This window comes from Perognathus longimembris, chromosome 3 (genome assembly GCF_023159225.1).
Source record: "Perognathus longimembris pacificus isolate PPM17 chromosome 3, ASM2315922v1, whole genome shotgun sequence".
Lineage (NCBI taxonomy): Eukaryota > Metazoa > Chordata > Mammalia > Rodentia > Heteromyidae > Perognathus > Perognathus longimembris.
Genome location: NC_063163.1, coordinates 105,233,825 through 105,249,586, shown reverse-complemented (window position 1 = coordinate 105,249,586; position 15,762 = coordinate 105,233,825). Strand labels below are relative to the sequence as shown.

Below are 15,762 nucleotides of genomic sequence, written 5' to 3'. Positions count from 1 at the left end.
CATAAGAAAGATCGATTCCCTGGTATGTTCTACCATTTAAAATGTTTTAAAATTCTTGAAGATTAAAACAAACAAACAAACAAAAAATCCCCAAAAAATCAAAGAAATAAGGTCAGGCCGCTGGTAGATAACACCAGTCGATAATCCTAGCTAATCAGGAGGCTGAGATCTGAGGATCACAGTTCAGAGCCAGCCTGGACAGGAAAGTCTCTGAGACTCTTATCTCCAATTAAACCTCAGAAAACCAGAAGTGGCCCTCTGGCTCAAAATGGTAGATAGAGCACTAGCCTTGGTCAAAAGAGCTTAGGGACAGTGCCCAGGCCCTGAGTTCAAGCCCCATCAACAACAACACAAACAAACAGCCAAACTAATGTTCTGTCAACTCCATTAAGAACAGGTAAGATCAGGAAGGATTTTTTGAAAGAGAAGATGGAAAAATAATTGTTTGCTAAAAGTAAATAATATAAAATATGGAACTCACCTCTGTTACCCACTACATTAGAGCTGAAAACAAAGGCAGCCTTGGCAAAATGGGGATCCATTGCTAAACTAGATAACTTGTCCTAGCCCTTCAGTCCTCCCTGCCCCCTGCCTCCCAATTCTGATGAGACTTGTCAATTCTGTCTCCTGCCCAGGTTCTCCTCCCCCCTCCAGAGCCCCAGCTCCACAGCCCATTGACATCCAGGTAACAAAATGCTTTTCCTAAAGAATTCACTCACAAATAATCTCATTACCCTGGTGCTTGGGTTTATACAGCAGTGGTCTACTGCCAGGAAAAGAGAGAGAGAGAGAGAGAGAGAGAGAGAGAGAGAGAGAGAGAGAGAGAATACACTCTATGCTCACTCATATACAACAGCTGCGAGGAGAGAAATGGTATTTAATTCATTGTGAAATATTCAACAATGACTACACTGCACTTTTAAAAGCCTTTTGATAGTAAACCCCACAGGGAACAGCCCATCCTGTGTGCTGAAAAGCAGCTTCCCCACAATTAGTCTCTCTATTCAGAGGCCTGAGAAGTCTGTGTAAACTTCAGCACGTGCTATGTACACTGTGGGGAGCTTCAAGGGTATAACCTTTCAGGAACTTCTGAGTCTGGCTCAGTGACTCTGTCTGCTCCCAGAGTGGCTCAGCTGGGGGCCAGGGGGGTGCTGAGGGAGCCGAGGGGGATGTGAGGCTTAAGTGAAAGGGTCAGCAAACCCCTCTGTCTCTAACTGAATACCTAACAAAGGAACTAAACCAGGCTTCGGAGAAGCCTTGCAGATAAGCAGGCTCATTCATGTCCTGAAATAAAACCAGTATTGCACCAAAGAAACCAGGCAGAGGTTCCGAAGGTCATAGTCAACACTGGGCCAGCTTTCTATTTGATCTCTGTGACATGTAGGAAAGCCCACATTCTCTTATTCTGGTGGGTGGATATCAGTCACTAAGAGGAGGCCACAAGGAAGATGTAAGAAAAAAAATCCGGGTAATGTTTGTCTAATGGTTAAGAGGACAAGCTTTGAAGAAAAATTCCAATTTAATTACTCTCTCCCTCCCTCTGTCCCTCCCTTTCTTCTTCTCTTCTTCCTCCTATTTTCTCCCTCCCTCCCAGAGTGATAGTTACTGTTCTTTGGGGTGGGAGCTTTACCTCCCTGGCTGTCGTTCATCTGGTGTATAAAATCAGAAGAATATCACTCTCATAGGATTCTTGTAAAAGCAAAAGACCACACGTACGTGTTCCCCGGCACATAGAAGGCATTTCAGAAACTGTTGACTACCTCTCAGACCACTCTAGGAAGACCGCCTTCTCTGGAGCTTTCTAGAACACAATGGTTTAAATTCTCATTTAATTAGAAAAGAATGGGCTACAAATTATTCTTTAGCAATATGCATGTGTTTCCTCCCCCGCCCCCATTGATCAGTAAAGAAGCAACATAGAAATAGGGAAATGTGGTAGACATGGAGGTATGGCTCAAGTGGTAGGGCACCAGCCTTAAGTGAAAAAGCCAGAATATGAGGCCCCGAGTTCAAACCTCAGTACCAGAACAAAAGAGGAGAGGAGGGGAGAGAAGAGGAAATGAGGGGAGGAGAAGAGGAGAGGAGGGAAGAAGAGAGGAGAGCAGGTGCTGGTGGCAAAGTACTGATGAAATACCTGAAATCTTACAAGTGTGGTTGGATTGAAGCACCAGCCTAACTATTATTTCTGGTCTTTACTTGGACTTGCCAGGAGCAGTCCTGAAACTGATCTGTTGCCTAAGGTAGCCAGCCTCTTGTACTATGAAACCCAATATTCAGCCTCTTAGTTTTCACAGGGGCACTCAGCTAAGAATGTACATTTGAGATATGAAGGATGGAAATGTTAACACACCACTGGGCAGTTGAAAGCCACTGGCTCTTTCTAGCTTGAAGAGGTCTGAAAGTTGTCTCTACTTGCCGGTGTCAGTAGCGGTGATGAATCTGACCTGACTCAGAGTCTTAAGTCTGATCACAGTCGATGATTCCAAGAGAATTTAAAGATCAGAAATAAAGGAAAGATTTGAAGAGATAACCTAGGTACAGTTACAGATGACTGAGAGGCTGCAGTACCCAGTGATTTATCTGCCATTGATATAATTGACATATGTGTGTGTGTGTGTATATATATATATATATATATATATATGACATTATTTACACCACTCCCCCCCACACACGGGGGGTAAGGACGATGGGGGAAATCTCTTGCTTATTAGGAAGTCTCAAGGAAGTAGCATCTCCATGTGGCTTCCCTAGAATGGTGTGAAGTAGACCAAACGGGGTGCCATCCACACTCCAGCTCACTTGCAAGAGGCCACAGTGCCATTATTTCAAGGTTTGTTTTGCTGTTTTTTTTCAGGGCTGATCGTCAAGATCATCAGTAGAAAGGATGGTGTAAAAGAGAAGGATGGAGCTGAACTCTGACTAGGACTTGTGGTGCTTGTCCTAGAGACAGTGGAATGGAACCAGCTTCCGGAGCTAAATGCATTCTGTTAGGATTCACTGGGCTCTGGTGAGGCAAGATTATCAGAAGGAACTTTACACTATGAATCCATCCCTGTTGCACCAAGTGTGCAAGGTGTACTCTGTAAGTACAATAGTCTATGTGCTACCTCTATGGAGGGGATGGGGCGGGGGGGGGGGGGCTCCTCAGACCACTTCGAGACTAGAGGAAAGCAACAGATCCTTAGAAAGAGTCTTCTTGCACATAATCTCTCATCAGGATCACACATTTCTGAAGTTCAATTCTGTCAAGGAACCCTGCTCTATGAGAATCAGCAGATCTAACTTAGCAGAAAGTTGTCAGGGTTGATAAAAGAATCTATGAGATAAGGATGACACCAAATGAAACCTGGTTGTGTGGTTGCTTGGATCACTGCATGTCAGCTTCCCACCACCACCTGATCACAAAATAGCTTCTGGGAACTGATAGCTTTGCTGTGGGGGTGTTCCCATCTGGCCTTCAGGGATGAATAGAAGTCCATAAGCTCTCTTTTTGTAAATAGCAAGAGAGCCCCAAAGAGTCAAACTATTCTCCAAAGTCAGGAGTGAGTCTAATGAGGATGTTCAGGATGGAGTGAGGAAAATTCCATGCCTATTTGGAATAATAGTTATTATTATTCCAGGAGGAAAGGGCTAACCAGTTGCCTGATGAGATAGGGCAGGCAGAACTGAAAGGCAGCTGCCCACACATCAGCCAGTGGAGAGGTAGTTTCTCCAAGGGGGGCAATTAGGCTTCATGTTTGACCCTTGATCTCTGTCTCATGGGATATTTATGTTCCCCAGGCAGGCAGCAGGGGGCCAGAGAGGGAAAATGGAAGCTAGAGGCCTTTAAATAGGGAAAGAGGGAGATAGGGAAGGAAGGAAGGAAGGAAGGAAGGAAGGAAGGAAGGAAGGAAGGAAGGAAGGAAGGAAGGAAGGAAGGAAGGAAGGAAGGAAGGAAGGAAGGAAGGAAGGGAGGGAGGGAAGGAGGGAGGGAAGGGGGAGGGAAGGAGGGAGGGAGGGAAGGAGGGAATGAAGGAAGGGAAGGAAAGAGAGGAGAGGAGGGGTGGAGAAGGAAGGGAGAGTTGGGGGAAAGGAGGGTGGAAGTGAAAGGGAAGGAAGGACTTGGTCAATGCACACTAGTCTATTAAATCCGGAATTTTGTTCTTTGATTTGTTGTTACTTTCTTCACTTTAGCACAAGTGGGGAAACAGGCCCAGAGAGGCCCAGTGATTTGCATGAGGTGGCCGAGCTGGCCCTGATCTGAGCTAACCCGATCAATAGGTCCCACTCTCCATGTCTACACTGAGTAGCCATGCATGCGCCTGGGTAGGGAGCCACATTCTACCCAGACGCCAGTATCTCTCGCCTATCGGAAACCCCCTGTTCCAACCGTCCCGCTTGGAGCAGACAGACCAGCACCCCACGCCCCTCTCCTCTCCTGGCTTTGCGAGGGTCGCACTTGCAAAATGCAGGGCCTGAGGCCCCCACCTCGGAGGCCTGGCTGGCAGCGCCAGGGTTAACCCGCAGGGGCTGCGCAGCAATGATTTCTGTTTTATTTCAGCAGGGGAAGTGTGTGCTGGCTGATTAGCCTGATGGTTTCCTCTTTTCCCATAACCTCCAGACCCCCACAGCCCAAGTGTTTACTCTCTGAAATAAAAAATCTGCTGGTGTTTTTCTTTTTTGTGTGCTCGTGTATTTTGGGAGGATTGCAGAGGAGGAAGGCGGGGTTGGGGTGAGGAGTGGGGAGGCTGGGATGGGGGGGGAGGGGAGCAGGACACGCAGGCTCCAGCTGCAGCCTCTGGGCTGAGACCTCTTTGGCTGCAGCGTAAGAAAGCAACTTATTAATGAGGGAGCTGGGTCTCCTGCTCCAGCAGCTATAAACACTGTGAACATCTGGACAGAGAGTCGAGTATCACCAGACTTGAGCACAACAGGCTGTCCCTGCGGCCGATCCCCACCCCCTCCTCTGTCTCACACACCCCGGGTCTTGCTTTTTTGGCTCCAGCCCTCACATCATCCATCCACCCACCCACCCGCGGGTCTCCATTCACAGAGCGCAGTGGCGCCCGGGTTGTCGTCTGCCCACTGGAGCCAAGCAAAGAGCCCAGTGACGCCAGCCAGCCAGCCAGTGGCCTCCACCGCCCCCGTCCCCCCCCCCCCCCAACCCATCCACCCCATTGCAGAAGAAGGGTCAAACTGCTTGAATGCTGGTGTCCCCAGGGACCTTTCCCAACTTGGACCAAATATTTGTGGTTTGTAAAAGTTAAGAGAACTTTTCGATTGGCAGCCCCCAGGGGACTTGGCTGAGCAAGACCCTAACTTCCTTGGATTTGGGGAAATCGAGGACTTAATCCATGGCAGGAACAAGAGAAGTTTGCATCATCATTGTGACACTCTGGGACTTCACACAGGCTAGACTAGGCTAGCTGGTCTCCATCTAGGCTACTTTCCCTCCCCCCAGGTGCAAAGGTGACATATATCTGGAAAGCTCTTTTCTCCTGGCTATGGAAATAATCCAGAAAGCTGAACCCCCAGCCACTAGCCTCTCAAAGCATCTCTTCCTTTCTTGGGTAAAAGGAGACCTAGAAGAACAGTCTCAGATGAGTAGCTAGCAGGCACACACTCACTGGGCACAAGCAGGGACCTAGTGTTTGTGTCTCAAGCTCAACCCAGATTGGAAGAGAAGAGGAGAGGGCATCAATCTGTCACTTGTTAGAGGCCAAGACCTTTTCAGTAGTGTATACCATTCAGTCATATGGGTGCAAGAACTTTTAAAAATAAGTTTAAGCTAAGCTCAGAGACACAAACAGCCCATATGTGTTTGCTCTTGTGCGGAAGCTAGATCTAAAATACACTGGGGCATGGTAAAATTATGCCCATCTCTAGGAATTCACACAGTGAGACCAAAGGAGGGTATACTTAGTAGAGGAACACAAAGGCGCAATCATATAAAATAATATTTACCAAAATGAACTCCAGGAAATGGAAATAAGAGTGTTTTTTTTCTTTGTTGCTGCTTTTGTTTCCTTTTCTTTTTGTCTTCTTCATTTATCTGTCTGGGGGGGGCGGCGGGGAGTGGAGGATGCCGCACAGAAATAGAGGGGAAAAGGAGTAAACAAATGCAGCAGTGGTACTCACTGGATACTGTGTTGACAATGAACTATACATCTTGTGGGTGAGGGGCGTGGTAGGGGTGAGGATGGGCTGGTGGGATGAGGGGGAATGGGAGAGAGCAAGGGAAGGCATGACATTGTCCAAAAAGAAATGTACTCTTTTATTTGACTTACATAACTGTTACACTGTCTGTACATCACCTTTATACTAATAATAAACAACACAGTTTAAGTACCTCACCTGTTAAAGGTGGAAATAATAGGCCTGAAGAACAGAATCAACCCCCCAAGCCAATACCAAACAGTGCTTTTTTTGTAGGTTGTGGGGCCTAAACCCAGGGCCTGGGTGCTGTCCCTAAGCCTCTCTGTGCTCAAAGCTAGCACTCTACCACTTGAGCCATAGTGTCACTTCTGGTTTTTGAGTGATTAATTGGAGGTAAGAGTCTCATGGGGACTTTCCTGCCTGGGCTGGCTTCGAACCACAATCCTCAAATCTCAGCCTCCTGAGTAGCTAGGATTACAGGTGTGAGCCACCAGCGCCCAACTTGGGGTATATTCTTGCTCTGAGCACCACACCGGCTGCGTAGACTCTTCTCCCTTCGGTTTACTCTCATCCTTGGTGCCCACAGTTCACACAACCTATGACACAACTCAGGCTGGAAAACTACCAAGGGAGTGGCAAGAGAATAAGAGGCCATGTGACATTGGAAGACAGGCAAGTTCAGCCCATAGCTGGTCAGTGACATCCCTCACTTGCAAAAAGTGAGGCTCCTAAGCATCTTGTGGTCAGGAAACCTAAGTAGCAGAAAATTTGAAAAAAAAAAAAAAAGGGGGGGGGGAGGCTAAGAAGTATCAGAGTGGCTTAAGTGTAGAGCACCAGCCTTGAGTGACAAAGCCAATCAAGAATGTAAGGCCTTGAGTTCAAGCCCCAGGACCAGCACAAGAAATATTTTTTAAAGAAAATAAAGGAGGAAATGATGGGAGTGGGGATGGTGAATATGATTCAAGTACATTCATTATATGTATGTTTGAAAATAGCACAATGAAACCCACTAAAAATGTTTTGGAAAGGGAGAGGGTAGAGCAGGTGCTGGTGGCACACCCCTGTAATCCTAGCCACTCAGGAGGCTGAGATCTGAGGATCTCAGGGTCAACTTGATCAAGTCAATCACATGCATATGTGTCAATACCACAGTGAAACCCCTTTCCTTGTGTAAGTTATGTATATATATATATATATATATATATATATTTTTTTTTTGCCAGTCCTGGGCCTTGGACTCAGGGCCTGAGCACTGTCCCTGGCTTCTTCCCGCTCAAGGCTAGCACTCTGCCACTTGAGCCACAGCGCCGCTTCTGGCCGTTTTCTGTATATGTGGTGCTTGGGGAATCGAACCTAGGGCCTCGTGTATCCGAGGCAGGCACTCTTGCCACTAGGCTATATCCCCAGCCTTATGTTAATATTTTTAAGAAAAAGATATGATAGTGCAAGTGTGTGCCATCTTTTCTAGCAGGTGGATTCTGTTTTGTATCCTGCTTCCCTTTTCTCCAGCATTTCCTCCATGCAACCTCAGATCTCCTCAGAGACAAGTAGGGGCATGGCAAGATGAGTCCGGCCTTGTGCTTTTCTTGGCATTGGACCATTTGGTGAAGGGTCAGAGCTGAGACAAGGTGACCACTAAATGCCATAGCTCCTGGGTCAGAACCTGAAACAGTCCACCTTTCCCAGCATCTTAAGTATTCAGACCTTGTTTACTAAAGGGAATTGTGGGATATAGTCTTATGCTACAGAACTAGTGATGGTTTTGTCCTTGGACCGTTTAAGACAGCTCCACACTGAGTTGGAAAATTGAGAAAATACAATACAATTGTGAGACTGGGCAATGCCTGCATGGTCCCTGGTCCACTTCACTATATACTATCCATCCAGTATCGTAGTGTGTGATGTTTCAACATCCACACAACACATGCTCATGGGACCAGAACTGTTTTTGAAGAACAAAGAAACTGAAAGGAGACTCCCATTCTGGAAGGAGTTAGAACGTATATACTCCGATAGAGCTTAAAATACCATTCTTTTAACTCCAGGGCCATCTGAGATGGTCAGTTGAAAGAACAAACCTGCTATAAAAATAAACATCTCAGAGCAAGGTGAAGCTCCCTTGAACAAGTCTCACTGGCTTTCCCTCAATAACCTCAACACTTAAAAGCCAAACTGGAGGCATCTGGTTTTCCTGCTGAAATTTCCCACCTGGCTGTGGAGATCCCTTTCCAAACACTGCCCAGGTTTGATCCCTTCCAGCCGCCCTGCCCTCTGAGAACCCTGGGAGAGACTTCTGAACCCAAGTCTCAATATTATCTGCCACCTGAATGTCCAACGTTTATTTAGGAAAGACATTCTTCGGTTCCACCATCTTACTAGTGACTTTGCTTCAGAAATGTTAAATAGTGTGATTTGAAATCACTCACTGGTACTACCAACCTTTCTGACATAACTGTGATATTTCATATGGAAATCATTTGCTTTATTGTGGAAATGCACACGCACACACAAGCACATGCACACACACAATAATGAGATTAAAGTATATTAATAATGCACGTGTGAAATACCACAGTGAAATCCCTTTGTACAACTAATATACACTGAAGAAAATGAAGGATAAGAAGTATAACAGATTCTGCTGGAAAGGTAGATGCTCTCTGAATGGAAAGGGTGAAGGAGGGTGAATATTGTTGAAGTACCCTATTTGCATGTGTGAAATAGAACACCTGTTGAAATTGTTTTAAAAAGAGGGCAGGATGGGGGAGAGTGATAGCAGTGGTAGATTTCATCAGGAAATATTGAAGATGTGTATGGAAATGCCACCGTGAAATCCCATTGTACAATTAAAAATGTACAATGTACAAATAAAAATGTTCCTAAAACTGCACAGCTAAACAAGGAAACCTGTTGAGGTTACTATTTTTAGGGAGTAAGAGGGGCAGGACGTGTGATAGAGGAAGTAAATGCAATTTAAATATGTGTTGAGATATAACAATGAAATCCCCCAGCCCTCTATAAATAATATAAGCCACAAAGAAGTAAAGAAAGAAATACATTATTTACTTTCCTGAACTCTAACCTTGACCTACCAAATCAGATATCCTCTTTGGAGTAAGGCTGTGTTAAAGCCCTCCAGGAGGATTTTGCACCTCAGGAGTTCCTGGTTGAACAGGTGTGGGGTATGGGTTAAGATTTTGAACTTCTACCAACTTCTCAGATAGTATTTTTGCTGGTGTTCTGGGGAACAGACTTTAAGAGATCTCCTTTATAGATGAGGAAAATCAAGTTACCTAAGATCACAAGGTCAGGAAGAGCTTTGTAAAGCCAACGATCTGGTTACATGGTCTGGATTTGTTTTACTTTTCTTGCTTTTTTTGTTGTTTGTTTGTTTTTAGTGGTGTTCAGGTTTGAACTCAGGGCCTTATGTTTGCACTCTGCCATCTGAGCTACATTTCGTTTTCAAATAGAGTTGCATGTGTTCTCTGTGACTGTTATTCTCCTACCACTGCCTTACATCTTCAGTGGCTAAGATTACGAGCATGCCGAACTACACTTGGCTAGAGTCTGAGTTCTTTACTGATGTACCATGTACACATTTTTTTCTGGAGAAGAATAGGAAATATTAGGTATTTATGCACATAGTAGATAGGGATTTATTGTGCTAAGCAACTAACAGATAAATGGCATTTCTTAAGAAGGAGAAGAAAAAGCATCATCCTATTGCTCACTCCAAAGGATCTTGGTAATGACTTCTACTGCTCAGGAAGGGAAGGTGGGTTTACTATGTTCTACAGCTTCATACTTGTTTATGAACTCTAAACTACTATTTTTCAAAAGTATGCTCTGATGGCAACATCGTGGCTTTGGTTAATTCCAGATGCAGTTCATCATTCATTTGTAATATCATTCCTGGATTCAAAAAAAAAGTGAATAATTCTTTCTATTTGGAAGGTACCAGGTACCATTGTATTTCTGACATGCAAGGTAGGCAAGGTTGGTGATCACCCTTATTGAGAGACTGAAGTAAATATGGATTGAGAATTTACAGTCTGGGTGCTTCAGGGGATGGCTGATAACTGTATTTCTGGATTCCAGTAAAAACGAGGCTTTGCATGAATGACAGTAGACTCCACTCTGAGGTTTCCTGTGTCCATCAGACAGTGGCCTCCATCTATCCTGTCACTTCTCAGTAGGCTGTGTAGAAGAATAGTCATAATAATGACACCAAAATGCTAGTGGGTTGGAAGTAATGTAGTTCATGCCTGTAATCCTAGCTGCTCAGAAGGGTGAGATCTGAGGATTGAGGTTTAAAGCCATCCTGAGCAATAAAAGTTTTTGAGACTCTTATCTCCAACTAATCCCCAATAGGCTGGAAGTAGAACTGTGGCTCAAGTGGTAGAGCACCACCAGCCTTGAACCAAAAAGCTATAGGAAAACACCTAGTCCCTGAGTTCAAGCCCCAGGACCAGCATAAAAAATAAAAAAAAAGAAAAAGAAATATCACGAATGATCTAGGTAGCAAAAGCCTGTCACACCAAGTGATTCTGGTGATGAGGAGGAGAGAGAGGGCTGAAACTGAAAAGTGGGGCAGAGGAGAGCAGGCAGGGTCTGTGGGAGCCACTCCAGGCAGACTATAAACAGTAACAGACATTTCAGCCCTGTCTCGTGTAAGGGGCTCATTGATTCACAAAGTTCCCTGACAGAAGGATGACGAGAAGCTTAGACAGAAAGGGTCCATTCATTCATTCAGAACACCAGCCCGCAGCCCCCATTGGCTCACATAATAGCTCCAGGCTGACAGGGAGGAGGGGGCCAAAGCCGAGGAAGGAGGAGGAGGAGGAGGAAAAAAAAATGAAAGAAAATGATGACTACAAGATTGTCATGAAGAAATGTACAGCTGCACAGGCAATTGCATGCAAATGTGCCTTCTCTTTTTAGCCGTATAGTTAATGCTTTCAGAATCGTCTATTTTTCTCTTTCATGTCATCCCCCCTCCCCCTCCTTCTTGCCTTGTCTTTTTTCCAGGCTCCCCCCTTTCCATTCATCATTCCTAATCTCTCCCCATTATGATCTACCTCTCTTAGCCCTACCCACCTTTATTTCCTGTCCATTTCCACCCACTGCACCTGTCTTCCTAGGCATCCCCTTTACCATCTATTCTATCTAGGTGGCTCCTGACACTCCTAAGTACTCCATCTTTCCTATCACCTGTTGAGGCTTTTTCCCCAACTCCTATCTTTGTGCTTCCCCCCTCTCTTCCCGCTCCGCCTCTGCCTATTAGTGAGTAGTTACAACATTCCAATGAGGGCTGCTGGAAGGGGGGGCTGACCGCTCCCCACAGCCCCTCCTGTCAGTTTTCTAGTCTCCGACAGATGCAAAATCCTTGGAAAAGATGTTCATTCATCCCTTTTGAGAGCACAAATATGAAGGGGGAGGAGGGTGGGAAGTAGCCATGAGATGGAGGACGGGAAGGAAACTGAAGTTATAAATAGGAAAAAAGAAGATTAGGGGAGGAAAAAAATAAGTGGAGTATTTTTTTCCCTCTCTTTTTTATTCAACACATCTCCTAGGAAGTTTGCCACAGCTGGAGAAATCATTACTTGGTCCATGTTTTCATCTCCCTTTCTGATGATCCTACTATGGCTTTCCAAAGGCCAGCTATCACCCAGGCAAACTGGACCAAAGTCCAGAAAGAATTCCTAGGGCTCCTTCATCTGGACAGTTCACAAAGCAAAGAAGAAACTAGAAAAGCACAAGGTTCTTGCAAGGTATTTCCATCGGAGAGAGCCTGGGGAAGTGAGAGTTGGAGGCTACATCTGCAAAGAGATTGCCACCAACTGGTATAGAGCTAAAGCCCACTGGGAGTCTACCATTTTCAGAGCCACACAGGGGTGACCCAGGTCACCCAGCCTCCCCATCCTACCTGAAAGCCACAGGGGTTGGGGGACCCCAGCTTTCATCTCAAAACAATAAAGTGGACTATAGAAAGAAGACTACTTTACTCTGCTTGCAAGTCCCTGCATTTTAAAGCAGTTCTCCCCTTACAAGACCCTCATATACCCCATAGACAGTCTCATTCATCTTGAAATAAATTTTTTGAACCTTTGGGAACTCTGATAAGGAAGAGAATAAAATGTTGAGGTTTGCCTACTTCTTGAGATAGAACACCATGTTGGGCATTGATAGCTCATGTCTGTAGTCTTAGCTACTCAAGAGGCTGAGAACTGAGCTGATATCTGAGGATGGAGGTGCGAAGCCAGCCCCAAGCAGGAAAAGTCCATGAGACTCTTACCTACAATTAACCACCAAAAAGACTGAAGTAGAGCTGTAGCGCATGTGATAGAGTGGTAGGTTTGAGGAAAACAACTAAGGGGCAGTGCCCAGGTCCTAAATTCAAGTCTCCTACACACACATACACACACACACACACACACACACACACACACATGTACAATGATAGAGGACCATGTTTAATTGCTGTAAAGACAAGACCATCTCATTTTGAGGTTTTTGTCAAGTTCAGACAAACCCTAAGTTACTAATAAGATGTAACTTCTAGCAAGCAGATATATATTGAGAGCTGGAAGTTTAAGGCTGTGTAGCTTTAACCACAGTTAAAATGGCAGATATACAATTTAAACCTTATAGCATTAATCGTGTTCAAGAATTATACAAATAGGGATACAACCTTTTTCATCTTCTGCCTAAACAAATATAATCATATTTTCGCATAGAATTTTTAAAGGTCACTATTATTCATGTCTTCATATCTTAAGTCCTTACATTGAATAGGTGCATAAAATGTTCCTAACCTTCTCATGAAATAGATACATGGAGGGGGTAGTTGTGTTTGTGGATGGAGGATCGCAGATACAAACAGATTGTGATCACATAAATGTTATGATGTCTGAAATCCAGGTAGTGTGGAAGAATCCCTGAAAGATCAATGACTACTGAGTGAGAAGAGTTTGGGACACAGAGACAGAATTCATTTTTTCCTAGAAAAGAACCAGGCAATTGGAAAGCAGCCTCTCAGGCCTCTCTGACTATATTGAACAGGCCCCACTAAGTGACTTAACATCTTATCCTATGTGTCTATTTCTGATAACAGATAAAGCATGATCAATAAAACCAATGCTTGTTTTATTTTCTCTACTGTTGTAAAAGGCAATACTGAACCAAAAATAAACAAATAAATTGTATTTAAGTTAGCTTCCACAGACTCACCTCACCCCAAAGCTTCACCCAAGTAATTCCTCAAATTTACACTAGTTTCACAGGAATAGAGACATTGAAATGTTTGGAATTCATCCTAGTGAAAATCAAATTTGGACCGGCTTTGGTACTGGGATATACATCAGACCATAGGTTTGTGGAAAAGTAATCTGAATATCTGATTAATGATTTTGTATTTTTGTTTTGGAAAGGAAAATGCTAGAAAGTAAATGAAGGAAAAATTGAATCTGTAAGAAACCAAGTCCTGAAGACAGAGGGAGGGAAGAACTTTGCACTGCTTGGGCTCTGGAGAGAATAGTTCTGTTCATTCTAGAAAGCTCTGACGGAGTTTGACTCCTGCTCACCAGAGGGCAGCACTTGAACCAGCAGCCCAGAAAGAAGAGGGAATACAGAAAATAAGGGAAGAGCTACTGGGACAGAACTGGAGAGATGACTGAGGAAGGAGCAGCCAAGCACAGGTGGGCAAGGGCAGAAAAGAGTGGAGGAGATGAGAAATTACGGTCCACAGGCCCACACACCTTTGTTTTTCCAATTCATCCTTTATAATTGCAAAACGTGTAGGCCCTTTGTCAACTATGGTGTCATAGAAACTGGTGTCAGGAAGTACATAGTACTATTTACAAAACAGAGACCCAGAGTGACCTCTTTGGGGCTCATTCGTAGATTTAGGTCTTCCTGTTGAACAAAATAAAGTAAAGCAAAATGATTGCGATGGCAGGGGCTTTCCACCAGAACAATAGTGCAGACCCACGCAGGCCGTGGCAGCTGTAACTTCAGAGAATGCATGCCTCATCAGTTTCCCTGTCCTTCAACTCTATCCTCCTTCCCAGCTCCTGTGGATGTTCCTACCTGAGCCACAGTGTTCGAGACCAGTGGGAACTTCCTGGGTAGCCATCTCATCCCAGAATGGGTAGTAAAGTCTTTGCTGGTGGTGATAATTCGACGGGAAAGTATATGTCATTCGAGGATCTTCAAAGGTATTGACAGGTCCCTGCCTCTGTGATCAGGAAAAACAGAAAGATATATAGATATATATTAAGGGTGGAAGGAATCTTTATATTTACTATGACTTCATTATTATTATCCAGTTACATGTGAGTAGGGATCATTCATAAACAATAGAACAGAATCAACTTTTGATTTCCTTCCCCTTGATCCCTGAAATGCATGGCAAATAAAGGGAATTCTTAACTCAGACTACAAGTATCTTCATCTCCACCTATTTCTTCATATATTTAAGGACCACCTTTTATAACCTTCAAATAAAGATTCAGAGTTAGGCTGGGAGCTTAACTCAGATGGTAGAGTGCTTGCTTAATGTGTGCAAAACCCAGGACCCCTCTCACCAAGACTCATAGTTAACAACAGGACAGAATAAGAATTATTTTAAATATATACACGCTTAGATTTTTCTTGTTAGGGTACCTTACTCTATAAAAACTACCATGAAACAGTCTTCTGACAAGGCATCCCAATATATAGAAATAAGTTGCAAATGCAAAAGAAAATGAAAATTAGCCTGGTGCTGGTAGCTGTAAACCTAGCTAGCTACTCAGGTGGCCGAGATGTGTGAAGCTAGCCTGAACAGTAGAAAATCGTGAAGCTAGCCTGAGCAGGAAAGTCCATGAGACTCCATCTCTAACGTAACCAACAAAAGGCTGTAATCATGGTTCAAGAGGTAGAGCAGCCGCTGAACAAGCAGACAGAGAAAGCACAAGGCTCTAAGTTCAAACATAGCACGGCTAGAAAAAAAAATTAAAAAAATAAAAGAAATGCAGATCTATATCCTGAAATTCCTTTCATTGTTTTAGTTAATAAGTATAGGTTTTAATAACATTGGTTGTTAGACAAGATTTTCTTCCAATATGTGGAGATTTTTTGAGATAAAACAGACTATGGGAAAGGCCATGATGTATAGTGTTTAAAACCTTACCTTTTGAATTCACAGGATGTACAGAGTCAACTCCTGGTTTCACCACTTATCAATGTGAATCTGGTCTGCTTCTTAATCTAAACTTTATTTTACCCAGTTATATAGTGGGGGGAATACCACTTACTTCACAAGATAAGACATTTTCGTGGAACAATCTGTGTCAGAAAATTATATATAAAGCAAAACAAAAGGACTGAGTATGGTGGTTCATGCCTATAGTCCCAGTTACTCCGTAGGCAGAGACAGGAGAATCACTGTTCTGAGGCTGGCTTGGGAAAAAAGCTAGAGACTACCCGAAAAAGGATGTAAGAGCAAAAACACTGGATGCATGCCTCAAGTAGCAGAGCACTTAATAACGAACACAAGGCCAGGTTGAAATTAAAATAAAATAGGAAACTGATTAATAAACTTACTTACTAATGAAATATGTACAAAATTCAAGACAAGTGACC

The 15,762-nt window shown here is 44.0% G+C and overlaps 1 protein-coding gene across 2 annotated transcripts in view; it reads right to left on the bottom strand.

The window, feature by feature from the left end:
- Positions 1-15,762, bottom strand: part of Ets1 (ETS proto-oncogene 1, transcription factor) — a 135,120-nt gene that overhangs the window by 92,699 nt on the left and 26,659 nt on the right. For both annotated transcript variants that reach the window (XM_048343659.1, XM_048343658.1), the window contains exon 3: positions 14,227-14,374. In XM_048343659.1, coding sequence (XP_048199616.1) covers positions 14,227-14,374 — 148 coding nt within the window. The remainder of the gene's footprint in view (positions 1-14,226; positions 14,375-15,762) is intronic.